The sequence below is a fragment of the Crocodylus siamensis genome, chromosome 6, assembly GCF_052110815.1.
Source record: "Crocodylus siamensis isolate JL-2025a chromosome 6, ASM5211081v1, whole genome shotgun sequence".
Classification (NCBI taxonomy): domain Eukaryota; kingdom Metazoa; phylum Chordata; order Crocodylia; family Crocodylidae; genus Crocodylus; species Crocodylus siamensis.
The window spans coordinates 47,033,049-47,058,281 of NC_143400.1; the positions used below are offsets into that span (position 1 = coordinate 47,033,049).

At 45.4% G+C, this 25,233-nt stretch overlaps 2 protein-coding genes across 2 annotated transcripts; both read left to right on the forward strand.

Annotated features, from left to right (window-relative positions):
• The first annotated feature begins 283 nt into the window (after positions 1-283).
• LOC149862650 (olfactory receptor 5BS1-like) lies at positions 284-1,210 on the forward strand. Its single transcript, XM_090054032.1, has one exon. It carries the CDS (start codon positions 284-286, stop codon positions 1,208-1,210), a length of 927 nt encoding a protein of 308 aa, XP_089910158.1.
• A 19,692-nt stretch (positions 1,211-20,902) lies between these two features.
• On the forward strand, positions 20,903-21,838 carry LOC149862651 (olfactory receptor 5BS1-like). Its single transcript, XM_090054319.1, has one exon. The coding sequence runs from the start codon at positions 20,903-20,905 to the stop codon at positions 21,836-21,838; it is 936 nt and encodes a 311-aa protein (XP_089910445.1).
• Positions 21,839-25,233: the final 3,395 nt, after the last annotated feature.

Sequence of the window (25,233 nt, forward strand, 5' to 3'; positions counted from 1 at the left end):
TTACATTTTCTATGAAGAGGCTTAAAAAATAAGCCAAAGACAAGAATAAAACCACATAATTAAAAAAATCTATTTTTTCTTTTGTTAGCAAAGGGTCTTCTCACCAGAAATCCATTTTTCCTCCAAAGCTATTTGGAAAAACATACAGTTAGACAGAGTGACAAAGCTCTCTATAAAGAGATCACATTACCCATAAAGGGAGAAGTACATAGTCTTCATTAAAATTGTTTTTCAATATATTTCTATTTTCTTTTCTTCTTCTAGGTAACAGGGTGCTGAACAAATGGTCATGGGGAACCAGACGACTGTCAGCTATTTTATTCTGTCTGGAGTTTCCAGTGACCCACAGCTCCATCCTTTCCTTTTTGTGGTCTTTCTATGTATATACCTTGTAACTCTGGTGGGGAATGGGGCCATCATGGTGGTGATAAGAGCTGATCCTCATCTTCATACCCCCATGTACTTCTTCCTATTCCATTTATCATTCCTTGACATCTGCTATTCTTCAGTCACTGTCCCAAAGATGCTGCAGAATTTGTTGGCGGAGAAGAAAACCATTTCTCTCCATGGCTGCATTGCCCAGATGAGCTTACTTCTTTTTGTGGGTGGTACAGAAGTGTTCATGCTATCAGCAATGGCCTATGATCGATATGCTGCCATCTGTGACCCACTGCGTTATTTGGGGACCATGAATAAAGAATTGTGTATACTACTGGTGGGTGGTGCATGGGTGATGGGTACATTTTATTCATTAACAAATGCTGCTCCTGCATTACATTTACATTTCTGTGGGCACAATGAAGTGCACAATTTCAATTGTGAGCTCCCATCTCTACTAGAAGTGTCCTGCACAGAGACCTTCACCAGTAAGATGGCATTTTTCATTTCAACTATGATTTCAGGTTTGACTTCAATCTCCATCACCCTGGTCTCTTACATCTGCATCATCTCCAGCATCCTGAGGATACGCTCTGCTAAGGGTAGGGGTAAAGCCTTTTCCACCTGCAGCTCCCACCTCACTGTGGTTGTTCTGTATTATGGGGCAGGTTTGTTTCGATATCTGAGACCTACTCCAGCCTCTTCAGTGGTTCTTGACAGACTCTTCTCCATCCAGTACAGTATCTTAACTCCCATGTTAAATCCTATCATCTACAGCCTGAGAAACAAGGAGGTAAAGACAGCTCTGTGGAATATACTGCAAAAAAAATGAAAGGCACATGAATGCATTTCAATGTTAGAAAAAGAAGTCATACACTAATGGGAACTGAGTTTTGCATGACCTCATTAACATTTAACTGGTTGGTATGAGCTTTTAGTCTATAAACAATTAAGCTTTCCCTCAGCCATAAGAATGTTTTTGCTCTTATGGCTGTTCTCAATCCAACCTTTTACAAAGACACTGTAGGACCAGAGCTGCATGAAAGGTATGAATTCTGTTGAAGTTATCTATAGCCAAGAGTGTATGAAATAGCTCTCTTCTCATTTTCTAATTTTTATTCTAGGTATGATAATAAGTCTTCCAGCTGTGGTTAGAGCTTTGACTTGAAAAAAGCTAATTCCCATCAATCTGTTACTATTCTGGTTCAAGCTGCTTGTTCAGGGAGACAGAGAACGCTTCATACGAAATACTCCATTGTCTAGAACCTATGCCCTTCGACAATGATGTGGGAAATGTGAGTTTGGTCCAATGCACCAAATTAAATGGAAAAGATGGGTTCTTACTAAAGGACATACACTTTCAGGGGAGTGCTGTACACCCTAAATTATTGGTAGGGAAGGGACATCACCATCACTTCCCCTTGGATTTTCATAATAAAAGAAATATTGACCTAGCTCCATGAGGGGTTGACCTGTTAATGACATAGTATGGAAGGCATCCCATAGTGCTGTTATTCTTCAGGTAATATAAGAAATGGACTTGATCATAAAATTTTGGAACAAGAAACTTTCCACAGACTAGATTATGTTAAGTGTAGTCCCATTACTTAATTTAGTTTCTCTGATTCAGTCTATAAGGTCTAACCCTACCCTGACACATGTCCAAATAAATGACAAGTGCCTTAGGACCAGTTTAAAGGGGAAGGAAGGCTGAAGGAGGCTAAAGGAATTTTATGACATCTGAACCCTTCGAGTGGGATACACTTTTGCCCTACATGTTGTTTGCAATCTGGGAAGTTCCCCAGGCTTCAACTATGTTGTCCCCCATTTGAATTCCTGTATAGGAAAGAAATTCAGAGTATATTAGATATCCCCAGGACACCTAGCAGACAGGGCCCAAGACCTCAAAGTGTAGTACAGTACATTCTCCAACTTTGGTAATGGATGGATCTTGTAGGAACATTCACCCAGGAGACTCTCCAGACCATGCAATAAACTCAGAAAGAACATTATAATAAAAATTCCAAATGTTTGATTCATCCAAGAGGGATTCTGTTCTGGTTCCTGTTCTTACTCTGCTCAGTGGAAAGTAAGCTCTTAGCCAAATTACAGTTGTACCATGAGGTTATGAGGAGAGTTGGGGAGGTACATTATGAAGTTTTCTTTCGGGGAGTTGTTATAGGACTCAGATCATTCAAACCTCTTAAAACAATGGAGGGCTTTAGAAATCCTCAATGCCTCCTCCTGTTTTACAGTTAAGAAGGTTCCCTGGGTTAATTAGTATATATGTACACTTCATGACAGTAACCATTACTTCAAGTTAGGGCCAGTGCTGGAGAATGCATCACTAAACTACAGTGGTTACACAGCATCTGCTCCAGGAAATAGCGTGCAGGAAGCAGGCACAGAATGACTCACCACAGCACTCTGGTGCCATACCACGTACATATTTCCTGGTCAAACATGTTAAGATGAGAAGGAAAAAAACCTCACAAGTATGGGACTTCCCCTGAGATTCTAGGACAGTTCTTTTCTTCCTGGCCACAGTGGGCTGTGAGGTAGCTTTATCATCACAGTCATATAGAACAGTTCTTTTTTATTATAAGTCATAGGCAGTGAAAGGAATCACCTCAAGACTAGGTCCCAAAGGAAGCAAATATTCTAATATAATAAAAGGCTTAGTCTGTCTGTCCATAATGCTTTTGCCCAACTGTGCATGCGACGATTGGGTGTACGGGCTAGGCGCAGGGCCAGCTGAGTTAAAACAGCAGCCCCATCCACTGCGCCGCCGCCTCCTGTAGCCTCCAGTGAGGCAGTTCACTCCACCCAACCTCCTCAGAGGCAAAGCAAAAAAATGGGTAGAGCACTTTAAAAGTGACAGGGCCAGCTGAGGAAAAGCTGAAACCCCTCTGTCGTAGTGGGGTTGGACCCAAACCGAGGGGAATGGGGTCATACCTGAAGTGGGAGGTGGGGCGGGGGGCACAGGGCCAGACACAGGGCTCCATACTCTCCAGCCCCCCTTCCCCTATCATTCTTGATGAGCAACTTGTTAGTTCTTTCTTTAAAAGAAAGAGTGCCTGTAGGTGTGTGGGACACCTGCTCCAATGCACTGTAAAATCGGGTCTGCCAGAGCATGCTAATTAGCTGCAGGTATTCAACATCCCAGCACTTCAAAATGGCGGTGGGCGTGCTTTAACTGAAACCTGTTTAATAAGCTGTAGTTAAAGTGCCCCTGTGGCACTTTTGAAGTATGGGATACTGAATACATAAAATGCTCCAGGTGCTTTAATTATAGTGGCTATGTTTGGACAAATTCAATAGTTGGTAGAGCTGTTGGACTGACTTTCAGGCATCAAGTGCCCTGTCTCAGGTCAGTCAATACGCAAAATGCTGTCTGAGGAAGCAGTACTTCTCCAGGCTTTACAGTAGATCCAATAAAATGGTATGGTAAAATAGTTTTGCCTGTATGAGAATCTCAATTCCTGAAAGGAGAAGCAACTGATCAGAAAGCGATTCACGTTGTGTTTGGTTCAAGAAAAATATCACTGACATCTAGGGTTCAATGGATACTGCTTCCTCAGAGTACAGAACAATATACTATGTCAGACTTGAAGATAAGAGCCAATACGGTAAAAGGAACTTAACATTCACACTAAAAAACCCAACAAAAACAAAACAAAACAAGAGAGAGGGGCAAAGTAAGCTGGAAAGGTGAGTAGCCTGCTCCTCTGTGAAATCAGTCAGAGAAAAGCATTTCAGATCTAAGTGTCTGTTACTATCAATGTCCTTCCATTCCTCTCAGCTTTTGCCCACTGCATGATGGGAATAGGAGCAGAAACCCAGGGCCCTCTCTCTTTTGGAGCTGTGTCCATCTCAGTGATCCACCCTCTTTCTGACTTTCTCCTATCCTGGCACCACATTTTCTTCTTCTTTGCTGGCTGCCCAATGGACTAGATTCAAGAGAAGTGGGCTTGGTCCAAATCCCAGCTACATGACAGAAACAAGAAATTGATCTCTCCATCCCATCAACCAGTGTCCTAAAACTTGTGTCTTGGGATACTAGGTGGCAGAACCCTTCTCCTCCAATGTCATACAGTTATATTGAGATTACTTTCCTCCACTCCCCCTCCCCACAACTATTGTGGCAACTGCTGTACAGTGATGTGCCTACCTGGAAAATCCAATCTTTTCCACAAGGATAAACAGAAACTTAGATCTGCCTAGCTAATAAATATAGCTGCATAAGTGGCATTTTTGGCAATGTAAGCAAGTTTTAGATAATTTAATATGAAATTGAATTTGATCCAAGACTTCAGTAATTGAAGATTAAATTGAATGTTGTCCTTAGGCTTAGAATTTGGCACACACTTGTCCTGCACAGTGTGCAAAGTGGAGTTCTCTAAGCAGATGATGGAAGTCCTTCAAGAGGTAGCTCGGTCAGGAAACGCACTTGAGGGAAGCTGCAAATCACTGGTAGCTGTGTCAATATAAGACAAGTTTGCAAACAACAGGACTGAGAGGGGGTTGTTTTGTTTTTTAATGCTGTGGCACTGTGGTATAAACAAACACTCCATTCTCTTGCAATTCCCACATTAACGAAGTAATGGCTATTAATTTCTCAGCTGTGACTTAGAAGATCTATGGAAAGAACTACTGCTTAAAAGCTATGAAAATATGTTCTGTGAAATACTCCAAGTATACTTGCTTAGCATATTGTGGCCATAATCAACACCATTATTTTGGCTTTAGTTATACTAATTCATTGCTTTGAGACCCAAAGACATAACCAAAGAAAAAACAGTCTTCTACTTATCTCTCCAACCTTTACTCTCTCCCCTTCCAGTTATCTCATTGGGAATGCATCCCATTTCTTTACTCTTTGTCCTTCCATCAGCAAACAGAAAGTAGAAGATACAAATATTATTTGATACACAGAAACTGAAGAAAAGAAATAACAACAAGAATAAACCTGAAGATTTGAGAAAGCCAATTAATTCATTAATTTCATTTTTTGGCTGATGAGAGTCCCCTCATCAAAAATCCTTTTAGCTCTCCTCATTTAAACATATTTGGAAACATACAGGATTTATATAGAATGACAAAGTTATTTATACAGAGCTCTCATTACCCATAACTGGGGAACATTTTATGTGTTAACTAACTAAACCACTAAAAGCTATTTTGTTCTGCCAGATGTTTCCAGGGACCAACAGATCCAGCCTTTCCATTCTGTGGTCTTTTTATTTCTATATCTACTAATTGTCATGGGAAATGGGGCACTCACACTGGTGACAAGCTCTGATCCTCACCCTCACACCCCAATGTATATTCTCCTATTTCATTTATTCTTCCTGGACATCTGCTATTCTTCAGTGACAGTCTCCAAAGATGATGCAAAATTTCTTGGCAGAGAAGAAAACCATTTCTTTTGATGGATGCCTTGCCCAGATGGGCTTAATTCTTCTTGTGGCCATTATATAAGTTTTCATGCTCTCAGCAATGGCCTATCATCAATATGCTATCGTCTGTTCCACACTGCCTTAAGGGGATGGAGCGGGGAGGGTCAGGAAAAAGCAAGCTCATATAAGACTGGTGGGTGGTGCATAGCTGGTTAGTATGTTATATGAATGTACAAACACTGTTCCTGTGTTACATTTACACTTCTTTGGGCCCAAGGAAGTGAACAATTTTAGTTGTGAGCATCCATCTCTACTAGAACTGTCCTGCACAGAGACCTTCACCAATAAGATTATGTGTCTCTTTTCAGCTATGAATCACCCTGCCCTCTTACTTCTGCATCATATCCACCATCCTAAGGACATGCTCTGTCGATGGCAGGGTAAAGTCTTCCCTACCTGCAGCTCCCACTTCACTGTGATTGTTCTGTATTATAGGCCTGCTTTGTTCTGAAATCTGAGACACTTTGGTGGTTCTTGACTGACTTTTCTCCATCCAGTACACTTCCTTATTTCCTCTGTTAAATCCTATCATCTACAGCCTGAGAAACAAGAAGGTAAAGGCAGCTCCGGGAAATATACTGGGAAAAATTGAAAGCATGTGAAGCATTTCAGTATTTGAAAAGAATGTCATCATTTAATGGGAAGACAGTGTTAAATATTCTGATGTCATGTAATTGTCTGGCACGGGCTTTGACTCCATTAAAAAAACAAACAGAGTTTTCCCTTAAACATTAGAAAGTTTGCAATAGTAGCCTTCCTCAATTGACCTTTTTTTTTTAAAGCACTGTAGGAACAGAGATGCCTGAAGGGCCTGAATGTTACTGAAATCATTTGAGTTAGGCTCCAGAGCAGTAAGAGATGCGCAGCTGAAAGCCCTCTGCACCCCCACTCCCCTGAAGCCCCCCAGAAGCCCCCCAGCAGCCGCAGAGCCCCCCTGCCAACCCCCAGCACACCTGGAGGCAAGCGGGGCCCATGGTCAGAGGGAGTTAACCCCTCAGTGGGTGGGAGGAGGCGGCTGAGTGGACCTGGCCAGATCAAGCCCCACCCAGGCCCCTACTTTGCCCAGTTCCCCAGGGAGCCACGCGACCAGAGTCACACGAACAGACTGCTCAAACAGGTGCACTTGTCTGCTGGCTCATGAGTTAGCACAGAGTTCACACAGGAGGGTGCACGGGAGGGCCCAAAACCATGCCTGCGAACCCCCTAGGGTAGACAGTCCCAGCCATAGCCAACCTGCCAAAAGCATGACAGACATGGATGGGCATGCGCCACACCCCAAGGGTCTCCTCGAGCTCTGCGCCCCACCCCCGGGCACCTCAGAGATGGTCACCCAGATGGGGCCCATGGTTCCAGGCTCCAGGTAGACAGATCCCCTGGCTCTCAGCTGCGGGGGCTGCCTGCCCCTTTTTCAACCTCTGGGGCCTGGGAACATAGCCACCGCCCCTTGTGGGGTCTGCTCCCTTTTGGGGTCTCTGGCGCACAAGCTGGAGGAGCTCCAGGCCACAGTCCAGAGACTGCGTGCCATCAGGGACCATCAGCAGGAAATAGACTCCTACTGCCAGTCCCTTCTCCCCCGGGAGCCGGGGGTAGACCACAGCCTCCCTCCAGGACAAAGGAGGACTACAGGACCTCCCAGTCAGTCCAGTCAGGGGCATGGACCAAGGTGGTCAAGGGCCCTAAGAACCGTCACACCAAGGCCCCTGCCCCGCCGGAGCTTAGCAACATGTAAGCTTCCCAAATTAAAGGACAATAAGAAGTCCTTTTTTAAATACATAGGGGGTAAAAAGAAGGTCCCGTGTAATGTGGGGCCCTTGCAGGACGCGTTGGGAAATTTGGTTGTCACACCACACGGCAAACCTAACATGTTTAACAATTTCTTTGCCTCCGTCTTCCTAAGTAGGGACCAGAACAGCCAGCTCCATGCTGGGCCCTCCTTGGGCCCCGGGGGAGGCACACCTGGGCCACGGGTTAGCAAGGGTTTAGTTAGGGAGCTTCTGGAGGGGTTGGACATATTCAAGTCAGCCAGTCCGGATGATCTCCACCCTAGAGTTCTAAAGGAACTGGCCAAGGTCATTGCAAGTCCCCTGGCACAACTTTACGAGCACTCATGGTGCTCTGGTGAGGTACCGGAGGACTGGAAGAGGGCCATCGTGCTTCCCATCTTCAAAAAAAGGCAGGAAGGAGGACCCGGGAAACTATAGGTCGGTTAGTCTTACCTCGATCCTAGGCAAGCTGTTTGAGAAAATTATGCTGGCACACATCTATGAGGGGCCAGCAGGGGACTGCATGCTTAGGGGCAACCAACACGGGTTCATCAGTGGCAGGTCCTGTCAGACCAACCTGGTGGCCTTTTACGATCAAATCATTAGATGCAGGGGTAGCAGTAGATATGGTCTTCCTGGACTTCCGGAAGGCTTTTGACATTGTCTCTCACCCTGTTCTCATTAAGAAACTGGGGGGCTGTGGTGTAGACACCTACACAGTCGAATGGGTTGCCAACTGGGTGGTAGTGGATGGGTCCTTCTCAACCTGGAAGGACGTGGGCAGTGGGGTTCTAAGATGTGGGAGGACGTGGGCACACTGGAAGGATGCAACAGGCTACAATCAGACCTAAACAGGTTACAAGGGTGGGCAGATGAGAATAGGATGGGTTTCAACACAGACAAGTGCAAGGTGATGCACCTTGGGAGGAACAGCCAGCACCATACCTACAGGTTAGGGAACTCCCCTCTTGTCAGCACGGAGGCAGAAAAGGATCTTGGGGTCATCATTGACTCCAAGATGAACATGGGCTGGCAGTATGGGGAGGCAGTTAGGAAGGCCAACCGCACCTTGGCATGCATCCACAGATGCATCTTGAGCAGGTCCAAGGAGGTGATCCTTCCCCTCTATGCGGCACTGGTCAGACCGCAGTTGGAGTACTGTGTCCAGTTCTGGGCACCACACTAGAAGAGGGATGTTGACAGCATGGAGAGGGTCCAGAGGAGGGCCACTCGTATGATCAGGGGACAACAGGGCAGGCCCTATGAGGAGAGGCTACGGGACCTGAACCTGTTCAGCCTCCAAAAGAGAAGGCTGAGGGGGGATCTTGTGGCCTGTTATAAACTAGTCAGGGGGGATCAGCAGGCATTGGGGAAGTCACTGTTCCCCCGAGCACCGCCAGGAGTGACCAGGAATAACGGTCACAAGCTGGCAGAGGGTAGGTTTAGGTTAGATATCAGGAGGCGCTACTTCACGGTCAGGGCAGCTAGGGTCTGGAACCAGCTTCCAAGAGAAGTGGTGCAGGCTCCTACCCTGGGGGTTTTTAAGAGGAGGTTAGATGAACATCTTGCTGGGGTCGTTTGACCTCAGTACTCTTCCCTGCCATGGCAGGGGGTCGGACTAGATGATCTGCTCAGGTCCCTTCCAACCCTAGAAACTATGAAACTAGGTACCCAGCAGAGGCACACAGGCAACACAGGCTCAACTGCAGTTACCGTCCCTGCTTTCCCCAATACAAAACGTAAAGTGCTTCTTGTGGGAGACTCCATCCTGAGGGGGACTTAGGGGTCAATCTGCCGCCCAGACCCCTTAGCCCACGAAGTCTGCTGCTTCCCGGGGGCCCGCATCTGGGACATTATGGAGAGGATTCCTAAGCTCCTCCAGCCCACAGACCACTATTCTATGCTCATTATTCATGTGGGCACCAATGACATGGATCGGAGTACTCCCAGCCAGGTCATGAGGCACTACAGGGAGTTGGGAGTGGGGCTAAAGGGTCTGGGGGCACAGATGGTGTTCTCGTCGATCCTCAGTCTCGGGCTGTGAGCTGAGGAGGGAGAAGAGGATCCACATAGTCAACCAAAGACTGTGGCACTTGTGCTTTCAGGAAAGCTTTGGCTTCTATGACCACAGCCCACTCTTTGGCAAGAGCGGCAGCGAGCTGCTGGGAAGAGATGGTCTCCACCTCTCTCCCCTGGGGATGAGGCTCTTTTCAGCCAGACTGGCTGACCTGCTCCACCGGGCTTTAAACTAAGCCCATTGGGGGACGGGGGACTACTGCCACTACTGGCCCACTGAGCAACCCTTGCAAAGCCAGCAAGCCAAAGCACTTAAGGGATCCCACCCCTGCCCCAGCCCTGGTACAATCTGTGGGCAAGGCAAGAGCCCCCAAGGGGACACTTGCCTGTCTGTATACAAATGCCAGGAGCTTGGGGAAAAGCAGCAGGAGCTCATCCTCCTACTCAATGCAAATAATTATGATGTCATAGAGATAATGGAGACCTGGTGGTACTCTACCCATGACTGGGCCATGGGTATAGATGGCTATACCCTGTACAGGAGGGATCATGTAGATAAAAGGGGCGGGGGTGTAGCTGTCTATGTTAAGAAAAGCTATGCATCCCTGCAAGCTGATATTGGAGACCAGGGTGGATGACTGGAGACCCTCTGGGTTAAAATCCATGGGGAACATGACACAGAGGACACAACAGTGGGAGTCTACTACAGACCTCCCACCCAAAGTCCTGAGGTTGACCAGAATTTCACCCAGGAACTGGCTGAGGCCATATGCTCCAGGATCTTGCTTGTCATGGGTGACTTCATTACCCAGACATCTTGTAGGAGGATCACTCAGCAAAATCCGAGTGGTTGCAAAGCTTCCTCTCATGCATGGATGACCTCTACCTAACTCAAGAAGTCTATTGACCAATGAGAGGCAAAGCACTGCTTGACCGGGTACTGGCTACTGGGGATGACCTAATTGGTGACCTAGTGATCAATGGGAAGCTGGGTGACATGGACAATGACCTGATCACCTTCACCATTCACCGTAAAGCTGGCAAGTCAGTCAGCAACATGGAAGTCCCTGAATTCAGGAAAGCCAACTTTGACCAGCTCAGAAGGATTGTCAGTGAGCCCCTAAGGGACCATGACCCCAGGGAGAGGGGAGTTCAAGAAGAGTGGTTGCTCCTCAAAGGAGTGATCCTCAATGCCCAAGCTAAGTCTATTCCATCTCGAAGAAGAAGGCAGCAAGAGGGCACAAAAGCCCCCCTGGCTCTCCAGGGACCTAGAATACCTCCTGAGGTGAAAAAGAAAGGCCTACAAAGGATGGAGTATGGGATTCACCTCCAAGGAGGTTTATTCTGCACTGTCCGGTCCTGCAGGGAGCAAACCAGGAAAGTGAAGGCTGCAACTGAACTCCAACTAGCTTCGAGCATCAAGGACAATAAAAAGCCCTTTTTCAGATATGTGGGAAGACGGAGGAAAAGCAAGGGCCTGCTGAACCAGATGGGGCAACTGACAACTGACACCCAGTTGGAAAAAGCCAACCTATTAAATGGGTACTTTGCATCGGTCTTTCATCAGTCCCATGGGACACCTGTGCCTGCTACGGGACAGGAAGTTCTGGGTGAGAGAGATCCCCTGCCCTCCATTAATGCTGACCTCATGAAGGAACACCTTGAGAATCTGGATACCTTCAAGTCAGCCAGCCCTGACAGTCTACACCCCAGGGTACTCAAGAAGCTGGTGAGCATCATAGCCCAGCCTCTGGCACAAATCTTTGAAAACTCCTGGCTCTCTGGTATAGTGCCCAAAGACTGGAAGAAGTCCAGTGTGGTGCCTATCTTCAAGAAAGGGAGGAAAGTGGATCCGGCTAACTATAGGCCCATCAGCCTGACTTCTATCCTGGGGAAGATCTTAGAAAAGTTTATTAAAGAGGCCACCCTTAATGGACTGGCAGACATCAACATCCTAAGGGACCGCCACCATGGGTTAGTTGCAGGTAGGTCTTGCTTGACCAATCTCATTTCCTTCTACAACCAGGTGACGTATCACCTGGACAAGGGAGAAGAGATTGATGTCATATATCTTGACTTCAAAAAAGTCTTCGATCTGGTATCCCATGATCACCTCTTGGCGAAACTGGCCAATTGTGGCCTTGGGTCCACCACTATCTGCTGGCTCGAAAATTGGCTCCATGGTCAAACCCAGAGTTGAGTAAGTGATGGATGTCAATCATCATGGTGCCCTGTGACCAGTGGGGTCCCTCAAGGCTCTGTCCTTGGACCCATATTGTTCAACATCTTCATTAATGATGTGGACATTGGAGTCAGGAGCAGACTGGCCAAGTTCGCCGATAACACCAAACTTTGGGGCAAAGCATCCACGCCAGAAGACAGTCGGGAGATCCAGGATGACCTGGACAGGCTCAGCAAATGAGTAGATGAGAACCTGATGGAGTTTAACACCGAAAAATGCAAAGTTCTCCACCTTGGGAAGAAAAACCTGCAGCATCCTTATAGACTTGGCAGTGCTATGCTGGCTAGCACTACGGAAGAAAGAGACTTGGGTGTCATCATTGAGCACAAGATGAACATGAGCCTGCAATGTGATGCTGCGGCCAGTAAAGTGACCAAAAGGCTGGCTTGCATCCATAGATGCTTCTCAAGCAAATCCCGGGACGTCATTCTCACCTTGTACTCGGCCTTGGTGAGGCCACAGCTGGAGTACTTCATCCAGTTTTGGTCTCCACAATTCAAAAAGGTTGTGGAGAAACTTTAGAGAGTCCAGAGGAGAGCCACGCGCATGATCAGAGGTCAGGAAAACAGACCTTACGATGACAAGCTGAAAGCCATGGGGCTCTTTAGCCTGGAAAAGCACAGGCTCAGGGGTGATCTGATGGCCATCTATAAGTTTATCAGGGGTGACCAACAGGATCTGGGGGAACGTTTGTTCACCAGAGCGCCCCAAGGGATGACGAGGTCAAATGGTCATAAACTACTGCAAGACCATTTCAGGCTGGACATAAGGAAGAATTTCTTTACTGTCCAAGCCCCCAAGGTCTGTAACAGCCTGCCATCAGAGATGGTTCAAGCACCTACATTGAACACCTTCAAGAGCAAATTGGATGCTTATCTTGCTGGGATCCCATGACCCCAGCTGACTTCCTGCCCTTCGGGCGGGGGGCTGGACTTGATGATCTTCTGAGGTCCTTCCAGCCCTAATGTCTATGAATCTATGTAGCCAAGAGGCTAAGAAATAGCTTGTTTTGGCGTGTGTGAATGAGGGTTTTAACCACAAGACTGTCCACTGACATGCAAAAGACTGATTTCAATGTATGTGTTAGTATGCTAAACAGGTATAATTGACAAAAGCAAAGAGAGATGTCCCTGAAATATTCCATAGTCTGCAGGCTAGGTCTCTCAACAAGGAGATAGGGCATGTGGGCTTGGGTCTCTCTTTCAAAATGAACATAAAACACAGGGTTTTCCCTTAGGGATACTCCTTTCCTCCCCCCCCCCCCGGTTAGTGTTCTTTCACTGAAACTATTGGGATGGGGGTGTGGAATCACCCTCACTTCCTCTGTGGATTTTCATGACTGACCTCACTGCAGAAAGGGTTGATATCGATGAATCACAGATGATGGAACTTTTTTTTTTGGTCCTTTTCTGAAAAATATAATTTTAAAAGTCAACTTGAAAAGGAAATTGTGGAACAAAAAAACTTCCTCAGACTACATTGTGTTATGTGTGGTCTCATTCCTTCAAATCAACATCTCCAAGTCAAACCAAGTCGCAATTTTTGCCTGAACATCTGTCTGGCATCCACCAAAATGTGTTTAATTGCCTCACTCTTTGATCATGTAAGGATTAAGCTGTGATGATCTTTTCAGAAGTTTCTACTGGTAACTAGTGTGGCTTCTGCTTTAACACAATATTATGATTACTGATTAGGTACGCTATTCCTTCTAGAGAGATCCAAGTATCTGACTTCAGACATTGTATGTATTGGACTGCATGTTACCTCAAAGAGGAACACTTTGACAGCTGAGTCCATTCTTGGATTTAATCTATAGTGTTTAAGGCCTATGGATCACAGATCATTAAATGTCATTCCATAACTCCTGTGTTGAGCCCAGTTTGGTGGTGGGGGCAGAAAGGTTTGCTTAAACACTTCACCTAGAAAGTCATTCCAAATTGATAGCAAAGACTTCAACTCATGACCAACTTTTCCAAGTAAGCAATAGTCTTCCACGTTCAAAGTTAATACTTATCTAAATGAAGTCATATATCCACTATGGGTGATACTTGTTACTAGATGTAGCCATGCAAGTAATTCACTTAAGAGTGCAAAATGCTATTTTAGGTTCTATTCCTATGCATCATCCCTATGCCCAGAATCACCACTATTCCCCCTATCCCAAATCTCTAGAGAATGTACATGTTAAATGCCCCATACACTTTCAATTATATTATTACATGTGGTCTGGAATGACAAATGCTCCTGGAACACGGACAATCAGACTTTAAAGGGGCTGTTAAAGGTGTTTGTGGCAGTAGAAGTCTGTAAGTAAGATATATTTTGCAATCTGGGAAGGTCCCCAATCCTCAGACTTCACCCCTTTTGAACCCCTGTATAAGAAACACCCTCAGAGTATATTAGATCTCCTTCATGAGGTATGGCATATATTTGGCCTTAGACCCAAAATATAGTTCAGTATATTCTCCAACTTTGGGGAGGATTAGATCTTGCAGGAACATTCACCCAAGAGAATAGGAACAGACTCAGAAGCAACATTATAATAGGAATGCCCGGTTCTGGAAATATCAACCAGTGGACCGGGTCCTGGTGTTCTTCTCAGAAGAAAGTAAGACATTTGCCAAATTACAGGGGTCCTATAAGGCTATGAGATGAGTTGGGGAAGGTAGATTAAAAAGTTTGCCTTGTGGGAAGGTGTCATGGAACACAAATTGTGCAAGCCTCTTAAGACCTTCTGGTCACAATCCACTTCCCATAACAATACATGGCAACAGAGCTATAACTATGATCCACCATTAGATGGCAGGGGTGAGGCTACTGCTGCTCTAGGAAAAAATGGACTCCTACCTGGTAACACAGCAAAACAGGCTCTGAACAGCTGCTGCAGGCAATAGGTTTCCTTTTCGTTCCTTCTAGAAATATACTTCCTGCAAATACTAGTGATTAGGTGTCCCCTCACACACCCATGATGATTTGTTTTCTCTCACCCAACTCCCTCTCATGGCTGTCTCTCTCCTGCAGCCCCTCCACCAAGCACATCCACCTCCAGACAAGGGTTTCCCTCTGTAGGTCTGATTCTGCAGCTGGAGCCTTCCCTGCTCAGACAGGGGTTTCCCTCTGCAGGTGTCTGACTCTGCTGCTTCTCTCAGCTCCAGCAAGCCTACAAGATTTGCTTACCAACTCTCTGCACTCTTTTCCTGCCACCTGTGTCCCTGGGCAAGCTTCAGCTGGCTCTCCCCTGGCCAAGGGCTAAGTCTTCACCCCCTCTCTCCAGACCAGGAGTTGGCTCCTCCCTAGTTTCTCCTTTTCTTTTTCATCCCTCAGCTTTTTATGGCTTAGTAGCACCCAGTCAGAGCACCTGGTTTGCACTGTGAGCTCTGGTCACAATTCAAATGCTCCAATAACAGGCATGCATCCTTCTCTCTGGTAAAGCTTCTGAACACTCTGCAAAATTTTGCCACCCTTTTCTTGCAGAGCTATTAAGTGCAGCTCACCCACTCAGCTTACAGCTGGGAAAACTTTGTAGGTGTTCCAGTTGGAAATGATGCATCTAGGGATACAGGGAGGAGCTGAGATGCATGGTGAATGCAGGGCATTTGGGAGGGAGACTAGAATGAGATTTAGGTAAATTATGGGGATTTGTAAGGATTCACCAGGCCTTGGGCAGTCACTTAGTGAGATACCTTAGGCAGACAGGGTTAACGCCAGGTATCCATTGCAATACAATTCATCAAGCCAAGGTTTGAGGCAGTATTGTGGTCAGGGATGATGGTAAATGAAAATTGGAAGGTCCAAACAAGGTAAAAACAGTGACTGGGATCAGTGACTGGGAGCAAGTGCAAGTCTGGGATCATGCAGCTGTAAGAGGGTGGGGAGGGCAAGGATCACACACAAACATGTTGTTGCTAGAAAGTCCCATAGGAAGTAGGAGGGCTTCTGTAGTCCTTCTGCCAGGGGCTCACAATTCCCATGGGTTCCTCCTAGTCACCTGATGTCCTCTTGGGCTGGACCAGGCTGGGCAGGGACTTTTCTCTGACTGGCTGCCTGGTGATTCTGTGGACTTTGCCAGATCCAGACACTGAATGGGACACATTAACCAACCACTAGGAAATACTGAAGACATAGGCATAGATGACACACCATTTCCATGTGGGACCAGATTCAACAAGTGCCTGAACTACCACAGAGATTAAAAGGGAGAGGGGAAGATACATGTCCTGTCACTGAGGAAGTGGGTCCTTCAGTTTCCAGGCTCTCTTCAAAGTAAAGAGAAGAGTTACATTCCCTTACCAGAGCAATTATACTACCAGGTTATTGTCTAAAGATGTGGAGCACTCTTCCACTCCTCTCAGTGTCTGAGGAATTTGCTGCAAAGAATGTAAGACATGGGCTAGAAAGAGAGCACACAGGATGGATGAAGTCTGTGTCCTAGTGCTTATGTCACTCAGGTGGGAGGAAGGAGCTCTTTTTTCAGTTTTGCTCACAAATCTGCTTTCTGGTCTTATCCAGGGCCTATTTAATTATAAGAGATAAGCAAGCCTGGAAGCAGAGATCAATACTCAGGCATCCCCTTTGAGTGGTGTTCCACTAAGCAGTAGCTTCAATTGTAGTTTGAATGAAATTGCTCAGAGGCTGAGGTTCCTTTTTCTTTGCTGCCTATGTGACACCTGGTTATTACATCTTTGCCTGCAAGGTAGCCAAACTCCTTGTACAGAAAATGTGAAGAGTGCCACCTCCCCAATATCTCACAGAACCTAGTGGAAAGGTCAATCACTAGAGAAATGGGACCTGAGGATTAGACTTCACTAAGACAATGGAAGGCCCAGGACCCAGGTCTCACATTTCCTGAAGGAATACTTTAATCTCTAACCTGCTGTGCAGAAGTTACATGGCAATGTCACCCATAAGAAGCATAATTAGATGTTTTGGATATCAAGGGAATGGGAATGATGGACGCATAGCTTGAAACGGTGAATGAAGCATTGAAGTAATCCAAGAGTTGACGAGAACTACTTTGGTTGCCACTGGTTAACAGGGGTCATATCCTGCGTCTGTGAATCATTCTTCAGAGATTCTGAAATGTCACTATGGGTTGCATAAGAATAATAGGTGCCTAGCCTCCCTCATCTAGCCTAACTTCCCCCATCTTGACCACGTGCCTAGTCTTTAAGAGCAGTAATACTCAATAGAGATCCCATGTGACTAATTTGGATTGCTTGCCAAGTATACTCATGGCAATAGATCCAAAGAACTACTACAAAGTCTACAAAATGGCCAAGCAGTTTTTACCTGAGATGGCATGCATACGTATAGCCATAATACCTAGGGGGCTGGGGCACATGACTTTTGAAGAGAAGCTGAGGAAACTAAGTTTATTTAGTCTAGAGAAGAAAAGACTGAGGTGGGGGGAGGGGAGGAGTTAATAGCAGCCTTCAACTACTACCTGAATGGTGGCTCCAAAGAGGATGGAGCTGGATTGTTTTCAGTGGTGGCAGATAAATGAACAAGGAGAAATGGTCTCAAGTTGAAGCAAGGGAAGTTTAGATTAGATATTAGGAAGAACTTTCTCACTATAAGGGTAGTGAAGCACTAGAACAGGTTACCCAGAAAAGTTATGGAATCTCTATCTTTGGACATTTTAAGATCCAGCTAGACAAAACCCTAGCAGAGATAATCTAGTTGGGGATGGTCCTGCTTTGAACAGGGGTTGAACTGGCTAAGCTCTTCTGAGGTCCCTTCCAACACTTGTTTCCATGATTCTTTGATGGTAAGCCCTAAGGTGTCCTCTTTTTTCACCAAAGGTGAGGCGTGAGAATTCCTCCCGGATTATAGATATTGATTACTGGAAATGGGAGTCCAACAAAAATGAGCACAAAAATGAGCACAAATAAGCCTAGCAAAGTAAATGATAAATGGCAGGATAATACAATCATTCTAAACATATTGAAATAGCAGGTGTCTTAGCTATTACTTGTTAAAGCTAGCACAAGTGGTTACACAGCAGCTGGTCTAGGAGGTAGAGTGGAGCAAGCAGGCACAGAATGACACACCACAGCACTGTATGCTGCCATACCACATGCATATTCCCTGGCCAGACATGTTAAGATGAGAAAAGTATCCCAAATCTGGAAATCCCATTCAGATTCTGGGCAGGTCTTTTCAGCCTGGCCAAACTGGGCTGTCTGGTATCTATACAATCACACTTATTTGGATCAACTCCTTTGTTCTTAATCTAATTGACAGAGAAGGGAGGGGATCGCCCCAAGACCATGTCCCAAAGGGACCAAACATTCTTTCTTAAGAACTAATTGGTCATCAGGGCATCAGAAAAAAAGTCCAGCTGCTGATATACAATGCAAGTGCATCAGATTAATTTCTGTTCTGGAGGTCTCCCACCCATAAGGTCTCCTGAACTAGATACTGTTGTACAAATAAATTACCCTGTTTAAAATAATTCAAATGAAAAATGGATGTACATGTTTTGTCTCTCCCTCTTTCCCTCTTGCTGTCTTACAGGAGAGAAACATGAAGTAGCAAGCGTTAATATCTTGTGTTTCCTTGAAACTGGTTTCCACTGTTAGGTGAGTTTCTTTTATTGTATTTCTATGTAATAGGCACATATGATATTCAATTTGTAATTATATTGTAAATGCAGTTATGGGGAATTTAGTATGTCCAGCTTCCTCTCCAGTGGCTGAAAAACTGAGATATTCAGAAGGAGCAAAAAATAATGTTGTGCTTACTAAGGGGAATTTTTTCTCACTTTCTATGCAGTTAAACACTGCAGGATCTAAAAATCTCTGAAAAGAAAGGGAAACTTAAAAAAATAAATAAAGTCACCACATTCCTCCACTCAGAAAGGAAGTGGAAGTGCCCTGGAGTTTCTCAAAGTTATTAATAATATTTAATTTTTAGCTGAAAACCTTCTCTTCAATTTGGCTACCTCACATACCCTATGATTTCAATTAATCTGTGGGCCAACAAATGAACTTTTCCTCCTCTAATAAGACCTTCATGGAAATTCCAGCAAATCCTTTCTTTACTGCACTAGACCATTTTACTTTTTCCCCCCATGTTATATAGTATATCTCCTAAAATGCACGTCCTGGAAGTCCCACTGTTACATCTATATCCAGGCTCTGTCTGTTTATAGGATGTTGAAGTGCCTCCTCTCTACTTTCATGTGCAGTCAGGGTCACTGCACCGTATTAGACTGTTTCTCTTTTAAAAAGGTACCCTTCACTATAGGCAACAGTGGTAGAAGTGGACTTTAGCTTAGAAATAAAGATCTTCAGCACTGAGAAGGAACATGTAGTGAATCAGAATATTTTGTAGCTGTGATGGTCCAGGAAATGTATGAGACAAGCCCTTTTTTATATCTTTTATTGGAAAAATTATATTTAGGAAAGCTGTTGGACTAGCATTCAGGCAGGAAGTTCCCCTAATCAGGAGAGGTGTTGAAATATTGTTCAACTGCTCTCCAGACTGTATAGGTGGTTCAGTATCAGACATTGCAAAATACCCCCACCTCTAGGACAATCCTACCAATTCCAAAAAGCAACAGAGACTGGCCATGTTTCCTGATTGGTGTTTGCACCAAGACAAATCAGTAATGCCTACAATACAAAGGATATGGCTTCCACAGTAGACTCAGGCTCTGTCAAATCAGTCCAAGGAAAACATTTCAGAATCAAGTGTCTGCTATTAAGAATGTCCTGTCCATTCTCTCAGCTTTTACCTCGGTGGGTGATGAGGACAGAAATAAATCCAGGACCCTCTCTCTTTTGAAGCCATGTCCATTGCAGCGACCCACCCTTTTTCCAACCCCTCCCCATTCTGGCACCACATATTTTTCCCTAGTGACTGCCCAATGGAAGAGCTTCAGGAGAAGGGTGCTTGGTTCAAATCCCGCCTACATGACAGGGACAAGAATTTGACCCCTCCACCCCCTAGACCAGTGTCCCAGTTATTTCTCTTTTGGACTACTAGGTCGAAGAACCCTCCTCATACAGTATCAAACAGTTTGTTTCATGTAGGTTTTTCTCTGAGTACATTGTTGGCTGCTGCTATGCAGTGATGTGCCTATCTGGGAAGCCCTATCTTTCTTGCAACAGGAATTTCAAAAATAACATTTCTGTTCAGATGAAAAGGACTTTGCTTGTTTTAACTAGAACGTGGTAGTCACTTGTCCTGCAGAGGCTGTAATAGGACTTCTTCAGGTAGTCAGTGGGGCAACTAAGCCCTTCAAGCGGCAGCTCTGTCAGGAAACATACTCGAGTGAAAGTACAAATCGCAGAAATGTTGTTTCAATATAAATAAAGTTTGCCAACACCTAGACTGGGTTTCTGAATAGTGTCTAACTGTGGCAGATACAAACGCTCCATTCATTTGCAATGCCCTAATTAATGAGGTAGTGGCCACTTAACTTCTAAGTTGTGACTTAAATTATCTATTGAAATAGCTACTTCTAAGACACTGTGAAGATGTGTTGTGTTAAATACTCCAAATATAGTAATTGTGGATATTGTCACCATAATTAATACCACTTTTATCTAGACTGCAGTGTTTTTAGTGACACAGATCTTAGCTTTCCCATTCCCCCTCCCCGTGGAGAGCGAGAGAGGCGCACACACACAAACAAACAACAAAGGAATATTATTCCTTTTTCTTCAACCTTTACTGTATTCTCCCTTCCTCCCTTTCCAAATATGTAGTTCTCTCACTTAGACTACATGAGACTTCATTAAAATTTTTGTCCAGCCATCATCAGGTAGGAAGTAGGAAAGGAATATGACTCCATTCAAAGAACATGAAGAAGAAAAAAAAAAAGACAGGAATAAACCTGAAGGTTTGAGAAACCTGTTTTAGGGGTTTTTGAACAAATGGCCTTGGGGAACCAAACCACTGTCAGTAATTTTATTTGGTCAGAGTTGACAAAATATACCGTTTTCCTGACCCATAAGTGGAGAAGTACACTTTCTTCATGGTACTTGTTTTATTGTATTTATTAATTTCTTTTTCTAGGTCCAAGGTTTGGTGAGCAGATGGTCATGGAGAACCACACAACTGTCAACTATTTTGTTCTGTCAGGTGTTTCCAGTGATCCACAGCTCCAGCCTTTCCTGTTTGTGGTCTTTCTACTTATATACCTACTAACTGTGGTGGGGAATGGTGTCATCATGGTGGTGACAAGAGCTGATCCTCACCTTCATACCCCTATGTATTTTTTCCTATTCCATTTATCCTTCCTTGACCTCTGCTACTCTTCAGTCACAATTCCAAAGATGCTGCAAAATTTCCTTGCAGATAAGAAGACCACATCTCTCCCTTTCTGCATTGCCCAGATGAGCTTAATTCTTCTTATGGCCTGTACAGAAGCTTTCATACTATCAGCAATGGCCTATGATCGATACGCTGCCATCTGTGACCCACTGCATTACGTGTGCACCATGAATAAGCAGGTTCGCATAAAACTGGTGGGGGGTGCATGGCTGATCGGTATACTTTATGCACTGGCAAATACTGCTCCTGTATTACATTTACATTTCTGTGGGCCCAATGAAGTGAACAATTTCAGTTGTGAGCTCCCATCTGTACTAGAAGTGTCCAGCACGGAAACCTTCACCAGTAAGATGACATTTCTCACTTCAATTATGATTGTAAGTTTGAGCTCATTCTCCATCACCCTCTTCTCTTACATCTGCATCATCTCCACCATCCTGAGGATACGCTCTTCTAAGGGTCGGAGTAAAGCCTTCTCTACCTGCAGCTCCCATCTTACTGTGATTGTTCTGTATTATGGGGCAGCTTTATTTCGATATCTGAGACCTAATTCGGCCTCTTCAGTAGTTCTTGACAGACTCTTCTCTATCCAGTACAGTATCTTAACTCCCATGTTAAATCCTATCATCTACAGCCTGAGAAACAAAGAGGTAAAAGCAGCTCTGGGGACTATACTAATGAAAATTAAAAGCATGTGAATATATTACAACATTTAAAAAAAAAAAGACAGATTAATGGAAACTGAGTGTTAAAACATTATGATGTCATGTTCACAGTTTGCATGGCTATTTACTCTATAAAGAATTGAAGTTCTCCCTTAGCCATAAGAATATTTGTACTACCATGGCCATCCACAAACCAGCACTTTGTAAAGGCAGTTCAGAGCATAGATGCATGAAAGGCATAAATGCTGCTGGATTCATCTGTAGCCAAGAGTGTATGCAATAGTTCACCTTTCCTTTTCTACTTTTTGCTCTGGGGAGCAAGAATGAGTTTAAAGTCTTGTGGTTAGAGCACTGACTTGAGAAAGCTTGTTTCCAATGTGTTCATTATTATTCTGAACAAGCATATTCAATGAGAGATAGAAAGCTTTACACTGAAATATTCCATAGTCTGAGCTGGATCAGCCCCATGGCAGACTATTTCCTAGCAGTGTTGCTGAGGCCAGTTTCCATGGAGACCCCAGCACCAGCAGACCAGTGACAGTGCAGGGCCAGGGTTTCCATGGAGACGGTCTCCAGGAGTGCTGGCAGGGCATGTGGCTGGGCAGTGAGCTGCTCCAGGGCTGGGGCTGGGATCCTGCAGCGATGACAGTGTGGTGTGATGCAACTATTCACAACTTAACATGGTATTCTTTCATTAGTAAAATCTGCTACCATCTCCATCTCTGCATGGACGATTTTTCTGAATGGTTTCAGCATCTTATTAAAATGGTACACTGAGGGTAGTACAATCACTATGTCACAATGGGAGGCAGACATGGCCCTCTCTAATATCATGTGCAAAGGCTGCAAATATGAAACATGTTCAAGAATGTGCTCACAATGCCAGTGCTCTCCTGTCTCAGTCACCCTGCTGTCACCACCTCCTGCAACGCTCAGTATAGACTAGCATCTATATTCTTTTTAAATTATGTTTTAAAACTTGTTAATGCAACTCTGGACTATTATTTAAAATATGTGTATCCTACTTTTCTGCTTTCACTAAGCACCCAAAATCGCTTAGGCTTAACATAGATCTATATTCTTAAAGTACATAATAGGTAAATAGTTAACAACTGAGCAGCAAGTTGAGCAGCAGAGTGTTGTTTCTGGCAAGGAGGAGGGGAAGCCCTTCTGATGGATGGGGCCAGACTAGAATAGGCTAAATTAAAAATCTTTCCCCTTTGCTGGCTGACAGGAGCTGGGTGCTGCTGCCTGGGGCCAGTGGAGGCCAGGGCAGATCAGCTTGTGCGGGGACCCTCCCCTGGACCCATGATAATGACAGCAGGTCCCCGTAGGAGCTGATTTGCCCCGGCCCCATATCGAAGCCAGCTTGAGGAGGGTGCAGGTCCAGAGCAGATCAGCTCATGTGGGGACCCTCCCTCACCCCAGAATCAGAGCTGTGGGTCCCCGCACAACCTGATCTGTCCCAGCCCCAGTGGCCCCAGGCGGCAGCACCCGGCTCCTGTCAGCCGGCAGGCAGATTGGGGCCTGCCAGCACCCCCGGGAGGGCTGCAGGGGCTGTGCTGGAATCTTCCCAGGGGTGCGCCTCTGATCTGCCAGCGGGGCGACAGCAGCCGGATGCTGCTGCCTGGGGCCAGTGACAGCACCTATCTACCCAGTGCTGGGTGTGGGCTGTGCTCAGTGCCCGTCTATCACCTGGTTGGCAGATCAGGGGCCTCCATCCCTGGGAAGTCTTTGGCACAGCCCCCACAGCCCTCCTGCTGGTGCAGAAGAACTCCCAATATACCTGCCAGATGAAAGGAGCTGGGTGCTGCCACCTGGCACTGGCGACAGCATCCATCTTCCTGGCGCCGGTCCCAGGTGCCAGCACACGGCTTTTCACATCCGTCAGACAGTTTGGGGTTTGCATCTCCAGAAGGACTCCAGCACAGCCCCCTCAGTCTTCCCAGAGATGCAGACGAGCCCCCGATTTGCTTGCCAGCTGCATTTTATGTTTCCCCACAATGACCTTTGAGCAAAACATTGAAACAGCAAAACAGTTTTGATGAAACCAATGAAACAGTGCTTTCTAAATTAAATGAAATTCAAAATGAAACACTGTTCCATTGAATAGTCAAAAGAGAAGTCAAATTGCAATGGTGCTGTTTCACACAGCCCTAGGAGTCATTCATTAGTAAAAATAGCTACTATCTCCCTCCCTGCACGGACAATTCTTACAAATGTTTTCAGCATCTTGAGGATAGTACACTCACTATGTCACTACAGGAGGCAGACATTCCAGTCGCGACCCTCTCTAACATCTGCTACCTCTGCACATAATACAAAACACTTTCAAGAATGTGCTCACAATGTCAATGCTCTCCCATCTCAATCACTCTGCAGTGCAGGAGGTGGTGACTATCTGAAAACTCTGAGCAATGAGGAGCAATCAAGGTCACACTCTGCAGCCAGGCTGCCAGATACCCCACTTACAGAGGTGTCAGGTGAGGCAACCTCTAGTGTGCTAGAAAAAGCTTTTGGTGCCTCCATATAGATTTCTCCATCTCTGTCTGTACCACTGCATTCATGCAGCTTTGCAGCTGCTTTAGTGGTTCCACAAATCTCCTACTGTGGATTTTCTCCTTCAGGATCCTCTCTATTTTCATTCTTCTAGAGTTGCAAATTCCTTATCCTTTGGCAGTGTCTTGTCCCCGGGCTCTTTGTCCTCCTTCCCCTTCTCTAGCCACAAACAAACTTCTCTTTGCTCAACCCTCTGCTTACTCAGACCTTTCAAAGCAGTTCATTATTTCCCACCCTATTACTTCACCAAGGAGAAAGGAAACTTACGTTCCTAAAGAGGTTTTCACAAAATGGCTTTAACATACAGGAAGAGAATCAGAGTTCTGTCAAATTTAACTTGTCCCATACAGTTTGTTCGCTCCCCACCAACATCCCTTCTCCACCATCTCTACAAAAAATCTCAATATTTTTGTATTATAGTCTACTTGAGTGGGAGCCAAACTTTTAGGCAGGCAGGGCACAAATCAGTCATGCACCCTCTGGAACCAACTTCCAAGAGAAGTGGTGCTGGCTCCTACCCTGGGGGTCTTTAAGAGGAGGCTAGATGTACACCTTGCTGGGGTCGTTTGACCCCAGTACTCTTTCCTGCCATGGCAGGGGGTCAGACTCGATGATCCGCTCAGGTCCCTTCCGACCCTAGAAACTATGAAATTATGAAACCCTCCCTGAGTGCCACTTTCATCCCTTTCCTCTGCCCAATATGCTCCTCTACTTCTGTTCCCTACATGAGCTGCTGCTTTGATCTCTGCTTCCTTCCTATTCTGCCATTGCACTGGCTGTTCCCTTCTCAATCTGTGTCATACATCACACACACAGTGTGATGGTGCCACAGGTTCGCCATCTCCAGTCTTACTAGACCGCACTAGACT